Genomic DNA, 19,543 nt, shown 5'->3' on the forward strand with positions numbered 1-19,543 from the left:
CAAACCTGAATACATGGATGAGGATAAAGTAAGAGAAAGAGAAACATGGAAATGGTAAGGAGGATACAAACAGAGATAATAATTAATAGGGAATAAAGAAATAACAGAAAGAAAGTGTTTTTTTAGGGCACTGCTGTGTGCCTAGAGTCAATGTTGAATACACAGCAGCACCTACTGGCCAGGCCCACTGGACAGCAATTAGAAAAGACATGGTGAGTAGATCTTGTATGTGTGCATACACTGAATTGTTTTTCAACGAACAAAACATGCACAGGGTCTCTCATCTACTCTGCAACTTCTTTGGAGCTGGCTGACCTTCCTGTGTGTGTTTCAGGGAGAATTAAGAGGCAAGTCCTGGATAAGTGCAAGGTCCTCTCCGCAGACACAGGACACCACAGTGGGACTGACTGCACTGCTCTGGAATGCGGGTTGCTGTTTTTCTGCACACTCTCCTGCACACAACAAAACCCCTTGACCTGCTCTTCATCAAACATCGGCCCAGATTTATTTGAACCCGATGCACACACATATACACATACGAACACTGTATCCACCAGATAGTACTGGAGAGGAGGGAGACGGAGACAGGGGATAGGTGAGGTTGGAGAGAAGAGCTCACCTGTTCAGAGAGACAGGTAAAGAGCCTGTGTCAGTCAGGCAGGGTTTGGAGGTTATTGCTGTGTTTTCTCTCCATGCTCAACTGCTCTAACATTGCCCGCAGCTCGCCTCGGGGTCTGCAGACTGTGTGGTCTCTACCAACATGCTAGTCAGGAGAGTAGGCTAAGTTCACGCACCAGCAACAGCACAGAGAATGAAATGCTAACTTCCGTGTAGAATTGACTCGCCCAAGGGTTTTATTGTCATATTTTATTTCGTTTATTTTATTGTTTTTCCACTTCAAAACATATTCTGATTCTGTTTGCCACTGCATCCATTATGGTTTTAATGAAAGAAGTGAACATGAAGCTATAATTGGGAAGTTTATCAACATAAAACAAAAGCTGACTTGCATTTACAGGGTAACTCTGGCAATAATAATGTTGATTTGGGATTGAAAGGTGACAGCTTTCCAATTTTGAGTTAAACTGAAACTCTACCCATAAAGTAGATCCCTTGAAACCCCTATAACCAACATACTGGAATTACTCTTTAAAGCCAGTCAGCATTCTGCAAAAGATTAGCAAAAAATTCATTCGTATTTATATATTCATTCACTGGGCTTCATTTTCTATCGTCATTAATTGTGTAAAAGTGATGCTGCACTGTGCGAAGAACAGTAAAACAACAAACAAACTGTTGGCTTCTAACTGAAGTGAGAGGCAGAAAAAAAGGGAGAAAAAAAACCATTTTGTTGACAAATCAGTTCACAAATACCAATCTGTGTTTGTTTGGCGAGAAATCTTTGATGTGAGAATAGAAAAGGAAAGGAGGGAGTTCACACCGCTCCTTGCTCTCTTCTTCCGGCTTGAAGTTTGAACGGACTCATCTCCTTTCAATGTGTTGGCTCGATGATTTCGCTGGGCACCTCGCCGCTTTGGTTTCCTTTAAAACTCGCCAGACAAGGTGTCTCATTTAGACAACAAAGAGAGAGAGGCACTCCGACAGTTGGAGGCTTGATCAAAGATGTCTGATCAGAGCTGTTTCCACTCAGACATGTTTTTGACTCGGTTATGTAACGCTTTAGTTTTCTTTCTGTCTCTGTAAATCTCTCTCTCTTTCAATTTGTTATGGGCACAACTGTTTGAAACAGCATTTTGAACAAACAGCCGTATACTGAAAGCCAACAAGTACCAAATCAATGAATTCATTCAGACAAGTTTAAGATAGCGCTTTGTCTGGCTTGTTCCGTTCTAAAAATAACACATGATAATCAGAAATTATAATAAAATATCTCTCTGTCTATCACTGTCGCTGAAACCCTTTTGGGTACACTTCAAACATCTCTGTCTCCCTCCAAGTGAGCCATTTTGATTGGGTTAAATCCCTCTATGATTGACAGCTGCTGTCAGTTCTGCCTCTGGTACAGCTCATGATAATGGCCTCCGGTCCCTCATCAAGGCCACAAAATAATACAGTGGAGAGGCACTCAGCCAGATCCAAATGTGTGTGCGTGTCTATGTCTATGTGTGTGTGTGTGTGTGTGTGTGTGTGTGTGTGTGTGTGTGTGTGTGTGTGTGTGTGTGTGTGTGTGATGCTGGGCGGGAAGGCCCATTAGCATTCATCAGTAGGATAATAGGCCAGCGTTAATGTCAGCTGTTTATATAAAGAATAACTCATAAAGCCCTGGCGTATATGGGCTGATAGAGCATGCTTCTCTCCACGCCACATTTGTTAGGGTGTGTGTGCAAGGGTGGAAGGGTGGTAAGGGATTGTAGCTTCCAAAATCTCAGAAGGAACTGTTTGACACTAAAGTGAATTTATTGACTGTTAGATAAACATAAGACAAGGAGGGAAGACTTAACTAGAGGGGCGAGACAGCCTTGTGATCAGTGCTGAAAATTTGCACAAAAGCAGTGAAAAGCAGAAAAACAGAATTCACTGCATTTTAAAAAGACACCAAACTCATCATTAAATTCATGAAATTCACTTGATTTATTATAGATTCCAGGTTTCAGGGGGAATTAACTTAATCGCGTACAACACTGCCCTGTTTTGGAGGAGAATTCTGTATGCAAATATATTCTCGTTATACGATCTAAAATAAAATTCTGACAGAACCACTCTTGCATCTACATTTCCTCCTCTGTAGCCCAGCTTCAAGTCCCTCTCTGCGACTATCACATCTGGGTTCTGGCGGTGACGACAGAATCGCAGATTGTACAGTTAATGGTGTCGTCGTCCAACTTCCCCGGAACCTCTTTGGTATTTTAAGCGTAGAAGTCAATGTGTCGTTTTAGTCGACCTGACTTCACATACCTAATTTATAGCAGGGGCTGGGAGGCCTGCTTAAATATAAATGGTGAAGTGAAGCACTTTAAGAGTGTACCAAATAGTGCCGAGCACAACGGAGCTGCTTCACATACATCAGCCATCAAAGAAAAAGATTTGATGTTAGAAGACGATGAAAGGTGCAGTGTGATTCAGGGAGGAGTGTGCATAAAGTTAAGAAAGGATGACGCAAACACCCACACACATATACGTACACAAAGTAAAGAGTTGTTTCAGTGAACAGACAGAAATGAGTGTGATGGCCTTTCTTAGTTTTCTTTGTTTTCTCTTTTATCTTTACTCATAAAGCAGAACAATAAAGTACAGGAGATAAATAATCCATGATAAACAAACAACTGCTAATTAGTGTGATTTTCCTAAAACCTTGGCGTGGGTGTGTGTGTGTACACTCATTATCTCCACCAGCGTTTTAGCACTGATCACAATTCTTTTTAATTAACCCACGCTGTGTATTTTTATCTTGCAATTCAGTGCTGCTGTGCTGCACGCCCATCAAACAGACAAAGAAGACAAAATATCAAACAGTCATGTGTGGGAGGGAAAGGCGCCGATCAAGACTGAGATACAGTGAGTCAAGGAAAGAAACAACTGGGCGACAAGGTGCCTCTTTGAAACCTACACTGTGTCACCTCTAATGAGTGGATTTGTGTTTTGTGAATCATCTTAGTCATACAGCTGTCAGATTACAGGTAGCAGGTAGCACCATGAATTAACCACTGCATGTTTAAACTCGCGCTGTGGCACTCTGCTGTTATTCATTAAATGTTTACATACTGATGTTGGTACGACTCCCGCTCTGAAATAATAATCTCATATTTTATGAGATATTTATTTATGAGTATCAACCTGGACAGTAATCTTGGATTTGGGATTTCTGGGGTTTTTAATTTTTGAACAAATTCATGTCAATGTTTGTGTCTTCTTTAAGCTACTTAAATCTTTCCCGCTGCAGCTAGTTCAACTAATTATGAATATTAAAATTACAGTTTTAATAAAACTGATAGTTACAATCAAATAAAATGAGCAAAATGTTGAGGCAGACAGGGCCTCATCAAGCAGCATGAAGCTACAGGTATGTTTACAAAGCTACATTTTTAAATTATTTTAAACTTCAACTGAACAATTACAGATTTATCATTTTCTTTATTATTACATAATAACTATACTTATAAACACATCAGCTTTTAGGCTCATTACCGCCACCTGGATTAAAGAGAGGACTCAACTTTTTTTTTTAACTCACTCAGACGTATTCGTCATATGACTGCATGCACCGAACCGTGACGCCTGTACCGTGACGGTTTGTGACGAATACAAATACCATTACACCCCTACTGGGTTATGAACATCACAGTGGATTGTGAAATTGTGATATACATTTTTTTGTGTTTCTTAGACAAATCAATGGATTAAAAAAAAATACTCAACTAGAAAGACATTGAGAGTGCCCACCTCTGCCAAGACCAACCGTCCAGTCTTCTAGAACATGCAAATCTGAATACCCTTCACCTTAATCTTGACAGGTTAGCACATGCTTGACAAAATTTGCCAATTTTGCCATAGGAAAGGGAAAAATAATTTCTGTATACGCCCGATGATTCTGTTCCAAATTTTAATGGGTCCTTCCTTGGTCCATGCTACACCCACCCCATCGAGTGTCATGGAAATTGGGCCAGTAATTCCTTTAAAATCCTTAACGATAATGGAAATATGTATAAGTGAGTTTTGTTTTTATTTCTTTAATTTAAAATCTAAATCTGGAAAGGAGCTGTCAAACAAATGTAGTGGAATAAAAAATACAATATCTCCCACTGAATTGTAGTGGAGCAGAAGTATAAAGTAGCATGAAATGAAACTACTCAAGTAAAGTAGTATCTCAAAATTGTACTTGTACAGTACAGAGTAAATGTGCAGTTAATTTGCATATTAAGATTATTATTGTTATTATAAATGTATTTGTGTCAGATGTGGATCAGATGTCATTATCCGGATATAGCTGATGTGTGAACAGTGTATATGGGACCCAGATGAAAGGTAGGACAAGGTTAGTGTCAGACAGCCCTAAAAAAGTTTGGAGATATCCTATTAGAGCAATACTGCAATAGCTTCACATGCAAAAACACACACTGCACTAAAATAGCTCCTTTTTCATTGGATGGCTTTCTCTTGACAGACTGTCTGGACAGAAACAAATACTGTAAGAAAACACCTAAGAATTAAAGTACTTCCTCAAAGAACGATAGCCTCTATAACAATAATACACAACCCTGGCCAGGTTGATTTTCAATGAGACAGAAAGATGAAGGCAGGCGGAGCACCGAGAAACCCACATAACAACAGTCAAGACATTCAGGTGAGGCTCCTGGCAAGCTGAATGGAATACAACACAAAGATGTTTGTGAAATAAGCTAAAAGCAACGTGTTTGGCAAGATGTCAATCAAATGTTTTTTATTCTGACTCTTACCCTCAATTACTTGTGTATCCACTTTACTCTATTCTTTTTTCCATATCTCAGTGTTTCACACCCTTTCTTTGCTATTTCTCATTCTTTAACATGAAGGAGGGATCGATTAAACACATCCTTCATAGGTCAAAGCAGGTAGCTGAAGTAGTGACGGGCAGAGACTGGCAGACAAACAGGGAGAAGTCCTCTTCACAAGGAGCTCAGTGCGTCCGACACCTCCCAAGGTCATGTCTGCTCTTCCCGCAGAGAGCTTCTGTCACTCTTAATAACTTTTAAAGGGAACATTTTTTCTCTCCTCTGACAGGCTGAGGAGTAGAGGGACCAGTTGCAGAGTGAGACAATCACAAAGTGCAGACAGAGCGAGGAGGTGTGAAGTGAGGAGACGAGCCTGCAATGACTAACAGTGTACGCTGTTACTTTATGAAAAGTATTGCTACATAGAATTATGAAGTCTGATGTCAGTCAGTGTTTCTGTTTCAAGTTAGTTTGAGCAGTGAGCACAAACTGTGGCTGTAATCACTACTCTGTTATCTGTCACTGCTGTGCTTACCATTGCTGTAACACTATGGCAGGATATGATGGATTAGGACACGGTGCAGCATAGTGTGAAACACATAGACATGGATCAGGCACAAACTCTACTCACTACTCATGCTACTTTAAGGTGCTCTGGATTAATGTCTCAACCAAATGGCATATGTTACATGTTACTGTCACTCAGATGGATGTATTATTAGGGCAACGGGGCTGCCAAGTGGGTATGTAAACTATTCTTGTACGCAGATAATAATACTTGCCAGAAATAGTGTGGCATTATCAATAGGGATGCATCGATCAATTTTTTCCAAGACCCCAACTCTCCATTACAGAGTAGCAAACTAATCTCAGTGTTCTTTTTCTCTTTTCTTTGTCTCTTTTTTCTCTGATTTTTTTATATCAAATCCAACTCCATACCTGTTCTTGCCGGTCAAGCCATCGGTCCACCATTGGATGGTTGGCGCTGAGGGAAGATCGAGTCATCTCTCTCTGGAACTGAGTGGTCCAGCCACTCGCATCACGAGGAAGACTCCGATAGGCATGCCCTCCTCTACCCTGCAAAGGAACAGAAGTGGTGTAGAGATTAACAGCACTGCATGACACAGAAGCTACTATCAGAAGAAGAGGTTTACTTGCACTGATCATACCACTGCTGCCGCAAAGAAATGAGTAGGAGCAAAATCAGCTATCTAAAATCCTTCATCAACAAACAATTTCAAAGACTGATCCATCCTTCATATTTTTGGCTTTTAAATGGGCAGTTTTGTGGGTTGGTGTTATCTATAGCAGCTAGATGACAGACATTTTGTGATGGAAGTTGGTTAGTTTATCTTGGATTTGTCCCACACACCAATACTGAGTTCTTCATTCAAGTCTCACTCCATTCCACCCTCACCCCTAACCCTTCCCCACAGCTAAACCTGAGCTGCTAATAAGAGGCCTCTTATAATAAGACAGCCACAGCTGAGCTTTTCCATTCCACAAAAAGCACCCTCTGAAATGCTCCTGCCAAGGTAATGTCAAACACCAGCAGACTTATTATAATAGCCAGGAGCACAAAAATGCACACAAGCACACTAGATTACATTCCAGACATGGTAGCCTTGGCACTGTAATCCTGGCGATTGAAGGTCATGGTGGCTGAAGCTATTTGAATGAAAATGAAAGCAAATGTATATTACTAATCACAGAGGAGACAATGATTCACAAAGACAGACAAACCAAATGAGAATGATTAAAGGTCTGATGAGTTACCAACTTACAGCTAAAGAGCAAGACAGACAGAAACAAAAGTTTGGATTTCTTTAATGAGACATCACACAACAAAAGAACACAGACAAAAGTTAAAAAAGAAAAAAATCCCAAGAGGCTTGTTGCAGACTGAGGGGCAGAATGACAGGCAGCCGAAAAGGTGAAAAAAGGCAAAAGAAAACATGTTATGTTCTGTGAGTAAAAGAATAGCAGCAAACAATGCAAAAAAACAGAGCAGAGCAGGAGAGAGAGTCCTATCCCCTGCCAGCTATAATAAGCCATATGTGCATTTGAATGTGGCGTGACGGGGCCTAAGGAAGCCCTGCAGACAGGACTGTAAAACTCAGCTGGACACGTGGGCTCTACTGAGACGGCCACTGATAGCCATCATGGCCTCTGTCCCAGCCATGGAACACGGCACGACAATGGACCTCTCTCCACAAACTTTTACGACACATCAGGTCGTAAAAGGCAGAGTAACCCAGATATCAGAGAGGTAGCAGTAAATCAGCGGGACCATATCCACGGCCTGATTCCTTTAGTTGACTGTGCTAAGCGTGGAGAACCCAGAGTATGAGGTATTGTAAAGTCATTGGGAAACGTGATGAGTTTACAGTGCTAGCTGATGACTGAGGACTCCCGTTGCCTTATATTGTGGAGACTTAGCAGAACTGAGCCTTAGTCAGCCATAACTGGACTCACAGGGAATTGAACAGAACATGGCTGACTGCAGTATATAAAGGAAATTATCCCAGACAATGGGGAGACACTATAGTGTATGGCTTGCATCCATATGCTCTTTTGGCAATGCTAATCACTGATGTATGGCTCCCTCTGAGAACAATGTTTGCTCCAAGACATAAATATATCAAAGTCAATGCTGACTAATACATTCAACATCTGTTGTTGACTGCATAAAAATAGACTTTATCTTGGACTGACAGGGAATATATGACAGATGGATGTATGAAAAAGAGAGATTGAGGATTATGAAGACTAAAACTCCATTTTTATTGAAAAATCTAATGGCCCTGTCAAAAACTGGACGAGCTGGAAAAAAAACATGACAGCCTCCCAATGTTAGCTCATTACTTTTCAAACCAGTCGCCAGTGACAGGAAGATGACTTAAATGGATCTAATTCACGTAACTGATCACCTGCCACAGATGGGAGTCAAGAACTAAATGGGACACTTGAACACTGCATTCAGTCAGGCTTTATTTGCAAAATCTGTACAATGTGCTAAATTTATTTTAGCCATAATGTGAATACCATTTCTGTTGTCGCATTCACTCTGATATCAACCAAACATTATTAAGGATGTTTAAATTTATGCAACTCTGTTAAAGCTGTTGTAATCCATTCAAAGAGGGAATCAGTGTTTTTGTTGTTTATGCTATACTATAGTGCAATCATTGTTAATGATTTAAAGTTAAATGTTTTATGTTAATTCTGAAACCCAAACCCTACTTAACCCACAGAGCAAAGCAGCATTAATAACCTGTAGAGCGGACACACAAGTGGATGCCACAGGGCAGAGCAAAAGGACCAAATTGCAGAATTTGACCTACTGAAACTCCTGTTCTGTTGCTTTTATATTTTTCACACTTTAACAAACATTTTAACATATTCATATAACATGGGCCAGAAAAGAAGTCATCCTGCCATCACCTCAAACTTTTTTCCTCCGCCCCCTGGGCTTGGGGGTGTGCTGTTACATTGTTGAGGCTCTGACAACTAAAGTGTCTTTAAATAGGATTATCAGACACAGCTTCCAGACACACTAATCACATGGGGGTTTGCCGTGTCACGTTCCAACCACTCAATCATCTCCCTTTTTTTAACCTCCCTGTTTCATTGGAAACATATCTCTTTCTCAGCAAGAAGTAAAGGTCTGTCAGCACCACGTGGGGGCAGCCATTTTGAGAAGTTAATTGGCTTCCCTTCTCATTTGAAAGCCACAGGGAGGATGTACCTGAGCTACGTTTTTTTTAAGATTTATAATCAGTGGCTTAAAAAGCCCCAGAAAAGGTGAATTTGAACAAAGGGAAAGTGTTTAAGAATCTCTGCTCGTCTTTTTGGAAGACAAGAAGGGGTGTTATCAGAGGGAACTAGTTTCAGATAAAGACTATCTATGCCACTGCTGGATATCTGCAAGCAGGGCAGCACAGGTTTCATATCTCACGGTTATTTCTTTGATTTGGGGTGCAGAGGAGAGAAGGAATGAAAATGAGGGAAGAAAGAAGTAAGGAAGTTAAACAGAGAGACTGCTGGAGGTTGAAAGATTTCATAGCACATATCTGACATTATAATTGATGCAGCTCCAGTACATCTGCAGCACTGCAGAAAATAACTTCTGGGCAAGATGCTTTTTGAGTCAGTACTTGACAGTGGTGTAACAGAACTAATGCAATGCCGACCTTTTTTTAAGTTCTGTTTTTTTAGTCTCTTCAGATGCACATCAACCTTTATGAGAGAAATGGTTTATCATAGTATTTGTGAGGTATTCCTCTTGATAGCAGTAAAAAGTCAGAGTTAACACAGAAGTTACCAAAGTATCTCTGTTACCTTTCGTTCCAGGCTGCCGGTGCCTGCGCTTGTATTTGGTTTATGGCTGTGCTTCTGAAAGCCAGCAGTTGTGGACCAGCGAGTTGGATTCTTTCTGGACGGTTCCTCTGGACCCACCGGGACTTCGCCCGGAGGAAGGTCAGCCAGGGAGGGATCACTGCTGCGACGGACATGGAGAGGCATATCTGTGGAGGGGAAAGTGGAGTGAACAGAGGGTGGAAAGAAAAGAATAAGAAGGGAAAAGGGTGAAAAACAGGGGACACAGCAGGTTACAGCAACATCAAACTTGCTGTTTTATCCACATATTGAGATGATCACTTTCTCCCTCAGTGTTCCAACAGTGGCACGTTTCTGGGGCCACTGTGCTGACTGCACTGCACATGAGCTGAATCATGGGAAGTGGTGATTATAGTGTTGTTTCCATAAAGTCTATTGAGCCCAAAAGGAAACATTGTACAACTCAACTGTGAGAGGTTTGGCTTGGCTTGAGCTCTGCTATAGTGAAAGAAATATACTGTAAGTGTAATTTTAGCTGGAAAATTACCCAGGCAGCTATAAAAAACTTGTATGTATGTAAAAAATGATCCAACCCCTTGGTCAGACTAGCCACCCTAAAAATAACAATTACTATCATAATTGCGGCAAAACTGCTCATATATCATCATCTGACTCGCAAGATAAAGGTCATTCTTACACACTGCAAGCTGATACTGGAAAGTTTCCCGGGATTGAAACCAAAATTACCCCAGCCATCAAACACATACAAGAAACTGCACAGGAAACACTGGCCCATGTTACAGCTGCCACATTGACCAATCTACAGCTAAAACTTTGTATAAAGTTCTCATATTTGATCAGAGGTGCCAGAACAACTAGAGGGAATGAAGCTGCTCCACATTTCACACTCCAGTTAAAACCTTCAGTGAGAAATCCTACTCATGTCTGTTACACAGGGAAGGCGGTAAGTATATCCGTGAGCTGTGGTGTGAATCATCTGGATATTCCCAAAAGGCCATATGGATTTGTTTACGACGTTCTAGCAGCCTGCATGTTACACCCATAATTATGCAAATAGTTGGGTAACCACCTGTCATCCATTGGCGGATCATTTCAGCGAGCATATGCCGGTGCTAAGCTTCCATCTGATACACCAGAGACATGTCTTAGTGGTGAAAGCGACGCATTTTAATCACGGCTTACGCTGTGCCGCAACTCGTGCGTATTTAATACTGTGACAAGACTGGAGAGTTTTGAATGCTACTGTAAGTGTTTCTTGTGACCGCCTGCAGGGAAGAAGGCTCGGAGACAGCAATAATTATTTGACTGAATCCCAAAAATAAAGGGGAGGTAAACATGTGTTTGCCGGTGCCTTTATCCTCCAGACAGAGAAACCACACTCTTGCTTTCCATATTCTGTCAAACATTAATCTTTTCAAGAAGCATCTCTCTTGACCTCAGTGGCTCATATCCCTTCTCCCATGTCCTTCACCTGTTCTTGCCTCTAATATGCTCACATAATAAAACATCCCATCTACCTCTCTGCTTCCTTACAATTTATTTCAATCCTACTCTCACTATTTAATCCTCCCCTACCTGATTCTGTGGTCTCCCGATTATGGTCAGGGCTCTATGGCACTGAACTATCGTTTTCTTCACTAACCCTTTGCTTGCAAGGTTGGTTTATGTAGGAATTGAGGTTTATTCTCACTCACCCACTGAAAATCCCCAACCTGTAGTATGTGATTGCTGGAATTTTCAACGTTTATTTTTCCTTAGTTTGAACTATGATGTCATTAAGGGCTATACACATAAACCTGACTTGTAGCAGGACAGTGCTTCCAATTAAAATGAAGGTTGCTGTATATGTTTTCAATCATTTTTTAAAAAATCGACTAATATCGAAATTCCTGTCTGGTGATAACAACTATCTTCAGTTATTGCTCTCTATTGTCTATTTTGTTGTTTTTATAGGAATGCCTCCTCTTTTACTACAAACCAAATCTACCCTTGGGTATAAATAAGTAACCTCGACCTTGAGTCCTTCAAATTACATTGTTCAATACATTGTTAGTCCATGGCCTCTGGAGCAACACATGGAAGCATTTTCTGATCTGAAGCCCACATCAGCAGGACATCACTTATTTGTATCTGTGCCTTCCAAAACTGGCAGTTTCAGGGATAGGGTTGGGCCCAGGACAGCACTCAGCAATCCAGTCAGGACATTACAGCAGGCCAGCTTTCTGCATGATAGAACCTTACACTGATGTCCTCTGGTCAGTGATGCTGACTTACTTATTACTTTCAACATATTTGGACATACTTTTTTCAACTGCTGGACATACATTTACATTTACTAGACTTTCCTTCTGGGTTTGACAATGTTGCAGTCTTACTTCCAAAGCTCCCAGTATGGTTGATGTCAATGAAACATTTGCACCATTATCCTTTTTTAGTCAAAAAGATCTGTTGTCACAGTATGTCCCAAAGCACAGCCCCTTTCTTTCCACTATGAACAGGGGACTTCATATGCAAATTACTATATGATGACATCTGGAAACTTCAGGGAACTTTCTCAGCAAGTAACCTGAGTTAATAAAACTCTATTTCTCATGAGGGGAATCCTTAATGCGAGTCAGGTTCTCAAGCAGTAGCAAGTAGCTTGTAAAACCACACTATCAAAGTAGCTTTCCTAACACTCTGTTAAAAGTTTGATCTTCACCCTTACCCAACCACTCTGCGGACATAGACATGTCAACAAAACTTACCAGCAGCTTTTAATATATTCTGTCCTCTGTTACAAATGTGTTTCAGTTATTTAGACCGTTGTCTGTAGGCTTCCTCAGAGGAGGTTGGGAATTGAGTAAAGAACCACAGCTAGCAGCCACATGGCCAGTCATTGTGCATTTACTCTTAAATCAGGTTGAAGATTCAATAATGGCATTTAATAGACTTTGCCCCCTCTTGGTAACGGCTGGTTCATGTCCAGTTCAGGGCTCTAATGGCATTCACCTCAGACGGCGGGGGTAATTAATGTCTAGTATTATGCTACATGACAAAAATACAGAAAGACAGGGAGTGAGAGTGAGAGCTACAGAGATGGGGGGGGGGATTTAGAGGGAAAACAGGGATTAAAGTAAGGGATTAAAAAATACAGATGCTTGGAAAAAAATCTGAAACTTCACATTACATCTCCATATTTTTTTCCTCAGAATGAGGCTTTTTTATTTAAGACTTTTAAATAAGTATTTGCTTTTTATGTATCTGTGTGTGTGGACATGGAATTACAAGACACTTGATGTTGATTAAAAGCCTTGGTGTATTTCCCAGAATACCTCAAGGCTCAGCTCTTACTAGACATTTATCAGGGTCTTTTGAAACCATGACAACATTGATCATGCTTTATGCGACATGACTCTTTCCAGATGCTAACAAACTAAAATGTCCATTATTAATCATTTATTTGTATCATTTGGAAACCATGCATACTCAACATTCACACCAAATAACTGAATTTAATTAAATGCTGTAGATAAAGACAGTTAGGAGAGCCTGCAGCTGAATTTGAGAATTTCATTAAGATATGTGATATGACATCACGTGTTGATACATGATATGATCTAGAACATGTGATTTAATATTACATTTATAATACACTAGATTAGGTCATTCTGTGTGCCAATGAGTGTTGCTGATCATGCTTTCTCTTCCAGTTTACACAGCCTCCCAGTTTTAGATATGCATGAGTGAAATATATAAAGGACTGACTTTGTGTCAGCAAGTCTTTCGACTCTCTTTGTACTGTGAATTTATGCTTACGCATCAGCTAATGATGTCTGGCTGTTTTACGATGCTACTGGCATCTAAACACAGACAGGTATGGCATATTCCCATTTAGTGAGGCTTCTCTTTTAAAATGCTGATTCATCATGTTTACAAATCCTTACAGATTAACATATGATAAATAAGAGAGCTGGTCGGTGTGTGCTTGTTTATTTGTACTCTGTTTGGAAGGTCACAATATGAAAATTCTCTCCCCTCCCCGTTCTCCCTGACCAATTTTCCTCTACTTAATTTGTGATGGGATTATCCCGGCAGTCCGAAGGGTTTGGTTGGTCCCACGTTTAATAACCAGCGCCGCCACTTCAGACCAAGCCAGCCATCGATCCAGGCTGAAGAAGGAGCGAGACCACTGGGGGGAGGGTGGCTAATAAAACGAGACCCTAATCCAGCCCCTGTAGTGAGGGATTATGGCCAGGGCACAGGGTCATAGAGATGCACACACCACAATTCACCACAGGGAGAGGTCAGACTCTCCAGGGGCTATTACCTCGTATTGCTTTGTCCTTTATTTATCTTTCACACTCACCTTGTTTGGAGGAGAAATATATTAGTTTGTATGAATCACCATGGATAAAAGTTTATACACGGCACAAAAGTCAATATTAAAGTAATTTAGTGTTAGATTGAAGAATCTTGTATGTGCACATGCTGATTTTTACTATTTAGAGGAAACTGCAGCACAGTTTGAAATGGGAGGTAATACATTTTTAGTAGGGGTGGCGGGACTTCAGTTACAACCAACAGTGTGTGTGTAACACTGGCAAAAAGCACTGATATGAGCCATCATGAAAATAAAGCCATAAATGACAACTATGTGGGACTCACTATTGAATATGAAGTATTGTGAAGGACGTTTCACTGTTTATAATTAGTCATGCTTGCTTCAGTTATAACCGTCAGCATGAGCCCTCTTCACTGTCACAAAGAACAAATCCATATATGACTTGGGTTGCAAGAATATCAACTAGCTATAGAGAGGTTTAGTGAGCTCACTGTTGTGAGTATACTTCAGTTTTCATTGATATGTTTTCTTAAGTTCTGACATTCCGCAAGGGAATCGCCTTCCAAAGCCAGACCACATCAGGTTTTACAACTAGTATTAGAAAAACATCCAAAAATAATCAATTAGCCCTGAACAGATATGACCAATCAGAACAGGTTTAAAGAGTGCAAGTCCCTGTTAGATTGAACACCCTCCATGTGTTGGTCAACCAGGAGTAGAGAGGATTCATGTTGTGTTTACTGGAGATAACATCAGTCTTCTATTGTCAAGTACACTTTAAATAATGTCTGTCTCAAGTGCCTTGTCAGACAAAATATTAGGAAACACCATCATTTTACTCAGACAAGATGACAAGATGTTATTTATCTTTATGAATGAGGACGTGTTTGAGGACACCCACTCAGACAGCCTTTAGAGGCTTTTGAGGTCTTCTTTATGTTTTTGTGTTCTAGTGTATTTGTGGCTATAGACACTGTTATAATGAAAAGTGACATTTCCCTACTGAGCTAAGTCAAGTGACATGCTTAACATGTTAACACTGACCACCTTATGTTAAAAGTGAGGAAGCCACAGGGATGAACAGGATGCCAGTGAGTGTTGTATACCATTTTAAGCTGGCTGTTTGAGATGAATCTACACAGCCAACCTACTGTCAGCCTTTTCTACAGTTCAAAAGAAGTTGCAAGGTATACAAATGTCAAAAACATTTTCAGTGATAAACTCACATCACATAAAGACACCCTTAAAAAATGACACACCTTTTACATAGCCATCTCTCTAGTTGGTCATAAACAACCCCAACCTGCAGTACAAGTGGCTCTCATAACACAGCAAAATCAACTTCCAACTTAGTGGTGAAAGAGACGGGGGTCAACTCTAATGTATTGGCCGTGGAAGTTTCCAATCACTGAAATGGCATGAAGTAAAGAGGAAGGGTCCTTACTATACCTGGAGAGGAGGGAGTAGCCCTTCCTCCCGACTGGCTGCCAACTCAAGGTAATGGAGAGAATGCCTCAGCATACTGATAAGGTTACAGAGAGGACACACTATAGATTGACTGTGTATCGTTTGTCCGTATTTCTGTCCTTACAGTGACCAAATTACCTCACTCATTCTGCCACTCCTCACTTCTTCAAGGGATTGTTTTAGAGCATTCACATTGTTACAGTACAGTAACTGGCATTTTCAGAGAAACTGAAGTTTTGTTTTCCACTTAAAGGACCATTGTGTAAGATGTAATAGCATCTAGCAGTGTAGTTGCTGATTGCAACACCCTCAGCTCACCTTCCTATTCCTTCCTACCTCCCTATCTACAGCCAGTGTTGGGCTTGTCTGTCCTGGGCTACAGTAGAAACATGGGGTTCAACATGGCGGACGCTCCTTCTGTAGATAAATAAGGCTTATTCTAAGGTAACGGAAACACATTCTAATTTCCAGTTGATTATACACTAATGAAAACATACCAATGAATAATATATTCCATTTCTGTCAATGATTGGTGACATCACTAATTGGGGACCGTATAGGACACAAAGAGCAGTGCAACAGCAATTTGTTTTCCTACATGCCTCGGGATGGATTTGCTCTTTAATCAAAATATGAGAGGTGGGTTTAGAAAAAGTAGGTACACTAATACATTACAACATAACTCCTGCAGTGTAATGAATGTCATAATAACATGCTATAATGTATCCAAGGTGGGATCTTGTACAGTAAGATTTGGGTTAGAGGTTATAGAATAAATAAAGTTAGGTCTTTACTTGTATTCAAATAAAAATGTGTGCAGTACAGTTAGAATATAGGCACTGTCAGCCGGCCAGGGATGAAGGCTGTCTGCTCTGTGAACTTGGTATTTTCCCTTGTGGCCCTCTGGCCCTGGCGTACTCCGAGTCCATGCTTTCACATCGAACTGATTTAAATATAAATGCCAAGCGACCATGGCTTCATGAAATGTCTAAAAGCTATTTTTTTCCTGGGCTACTTTGAATACTTCAAGCCTGGGCCAGTTCAATGTCTGAATAAATTATGGCACTGAGCCATTTTACTCTCTTCTCCAACCACTGACTACATATTGATGTCCCTTGTGTGCAGCGAGGGGGATTTCCACTGAATACACCCTGACCTGAATCCTCCACAGGGGGACAAAAAGTTCCACTTTTGGGGGAAGGAATACAGTTCTGGGGTGGTGGGAATGAGGACTGTGGAGGAAGAGATGAAATATGTAGAAGACTTAAATAGGACGTTGGTCAACCGAAGGCCAAACGGAGTCGAGAACACCACTGCTTCTGTGAAGTGTTTAGCAAACTCTAATCTGATGTAATGTCAGAGAGAGAGACGAGACAAACTTTGAATAAACATCAACGGTTGACCTTTACCAAGACCGGAAGATAAAATCCAATAGATGAATGAATGGAAAAGCACTTTAAAGCAAACGGGCAGTTATGAAAACAAAAAGCCTACTTGGCTTTACAGCTAAGTGCCCAACTGCCTATACATTGTTTGTGTGTGTGTGTGTGTGTGTGTGTGTGTCTGCCTCCGTGCACATGTACATACAAATTGATTTTAACATTTTTATGTCCTCATTTTGAGTAAATCCTCAGTAGGAAATGTAAGCATACTGTATTTTTATGACTGGCAGCCGCCCTCTTTCATTTTCATTCTACACCCAAACCTAAAAGACCAAATCAGTCAATAGGCAAGCATTAGCAAACCATATTAAAATGCTACAAATCTGTCTTGGCAAACAAAATAAAAAAGTTCATGAATCATTGTGTTTAGGTTATAAAAAATTCAATCATGTTGCTAGTTTGTCAGCTTTCTGTTTATCAGTGCATCACTCAGCTGGTTTGGAGAGAAATCAAATCTGTTTACAGGTTCTACGGTGAAGTTCTTCACACAGCAGCTTCCTCTCACAAACTGACCTAAAATACCTCTTGACTGATTCTCCACCTCTTTTGGTTGATACAACTGATACATCTCTGTGCCACAACTATATATCAGGGTCATCTTTTCTAAATCAACTGTAGAAGACTAAGCCATTGAAGACGAGTAAGAAGAGTTTCTGCAGTTATAGTCATCTCTTCCATCCTCTTCAGCCTTATTTGAGATGGAGTGTTAAGCTAAAGGGTTGTACAATGGAATAGATGTTGCGTTTCAATCTATAACATTCTTTTTGAAAATCCCTAATCCTAAAATCCTTAATATTTATGTTTTATAATACTATGCTATATGTAATGTTATAATGGATTATTTTACCATTAAATAAGAATGTAAACATGTACCCAGGAAGTTCTACTCGTTCAGGATCTGTCTCCTCCTCAATGACAAACTTTATATGTCAGTCATATTCGTTGGTGTTGGATATAATGTCCCATTACAGTCTGTGAGTCAAACACAGGAGAGCTGTATTCCCACGGGGTTCCTGAGTCAACCATCCTGTTTTTATTTTGAACAAGAAATAGAGTGAGACAGAGACTGATTCTTTTCTCCTGACAGAAAGACAATACAGACTATTTACTTGAGAGAAAGAGGAGAGGATGTCAGCCTTCCTCAAGTCCTCAGAGATGAGGCCTCCAGCAGCAGACACCTAGACACTTCAACAACAATAACACAAATGTGTGTATGTGTGTGTGTGCCCGCACACTGCTCCTAGACTGTTTCCCCAGACAATGAAGATCTCAGAGAGGACGGGAGGAGTGGAGTTCACTCCCCAAATCAAACCTGACTCATCTAGGTCGAGGCTCTACTCACACTGAGAACCCAGAGAGCAATACAACTAGTGTGTATGCATGCATATGTGTTTGCGTTTGCACACATGTGAATTTGAGCAAACATTTAAATGAGCATGTTCATGCTTTCATGTGTGCATGATTCTAAAGTATCTCATTTATCCTGGCTGTTGAACAATTCATGAATATTTGGGGTCAGCTGATCATGCTTGATCTGAGGGCCAGGGGTGTTTATCCTGTCCAAAAAGATTTGGAAATGTTCAGCTTCACTCCTGGTTTAAATTCAGAATAAATTCCTTGCGGTGTATACATATTGACAGTTCCTAATTTTTTCCCATTTCTGTCTTTTGCAATTGTCTTTTTTCAATTTTTCTCAGTTTGTTACTTTCTTATGCCTTAAATTCCCCCAAATAAAACAATCTAGTACAAATCGTATTACAAAATTGGATCAGCAGCTCCATTACAACACCCCAACTCTATCTCGACTTAACCCAGACTCATGGAGACTCCCCTTCACACCGAGGCCTCCGGGGAGTTGTTAATCAGCAAACGAAACAACCCTCAGTGGGCCCAGAAACAGGTCCGCAGCAGCACCTTCCATGTAAACACCATTTTGTGTGTTTCTCCATTAGGGCCGGTCCGGAGGTACAGGCTCTCAGAGAAAAGGGGCCATAAATCTCACTCAGCCTGATATGTGGCCAAGTCGCTCATGATTAAAAACACCGCTCTGAAAATGTCATGAGCCAGCCAGGAGTGGTAGAAGCTAGAGGCACAGCCAGAGCTACCAGATACATTTTAGGATTCAGTTTGGTTGGCCAAACAAATTTTGACTTCTACAGTAAATATCAAAAACCTGACACTGCTGAGATGGATAAAGACTTCTCCTAACCCAAACCGCTTCTCACCCCTGAAATGTGAGTTCAGTGTGGGAGATTACTTTAGTCAGCTTCAGGGGTGTCAGCCTGTAAAAGCTGCAATAAAACCTACCTCACTCTGCTCTAAAAAGCTACTCAGACACCCTAAAACAATTATTAATATGGCTCCCACTGGTGCTCCTGAGTGTCACTTTGTATTTTTAAGAGGTTTTTGTACCAAGATAAAATAAAAAGTTTTGAGGGTAAACACAGAACACTACGGAAGCCCTAAAGGGCCATGCATTCATACATTTTATTTCCTCCATTTTCCCATGATAATGAGTTAAT

At 40.6% G+C, this 19,543-nt stretch overlaps 1 protein-coding gene across 5 annotated transcripts in view; it reads right to left on the minus strand.

Moving 5' to 3' along the window:
* LOC127369479 (partitioning defective 3 homolog) overlaps positions 1–19,543 on the minus strand; it is a 333,391-nt gene that overhangs the window by 194,775 nt on the left and 119,073 nt on the right. For all 5 annotated transcript variants that reach the window (XM_051410908.1, XM_051410907.1, XM_051410906.1 and 2 more), the window contains exons 4-5: positions 9,771–9,955; positions 6,369–6,506 (exon numbers count right to left, since the gene is read on the minus strand). In XM_051410908.1, coding sequence (XP_051266868.1) covers positions 6,369–6,506; positions 9,771–9,955 — 323 coding nt within the window. The remainder of the gene's footprint in view (positions 1–6,368; positions 6,507–9,770; positions 9,956–19,543) is intronic.

Source organism: Dicentrarchus labrax, unplaced genomic scaffold (genome assembly GCF_905237075.1).
Source record: "Dicentrarchus labrax unplaced genomic scaffold, dlabrax2021, whole genome shotgun sequence".
Taxonomy (NCBI): domain Eukaryota; kingdom Metazoa; phylum Chordata; class Actinopteri; family Moronidae; genus Dicentrarchus; species Dicentrarchus labrax.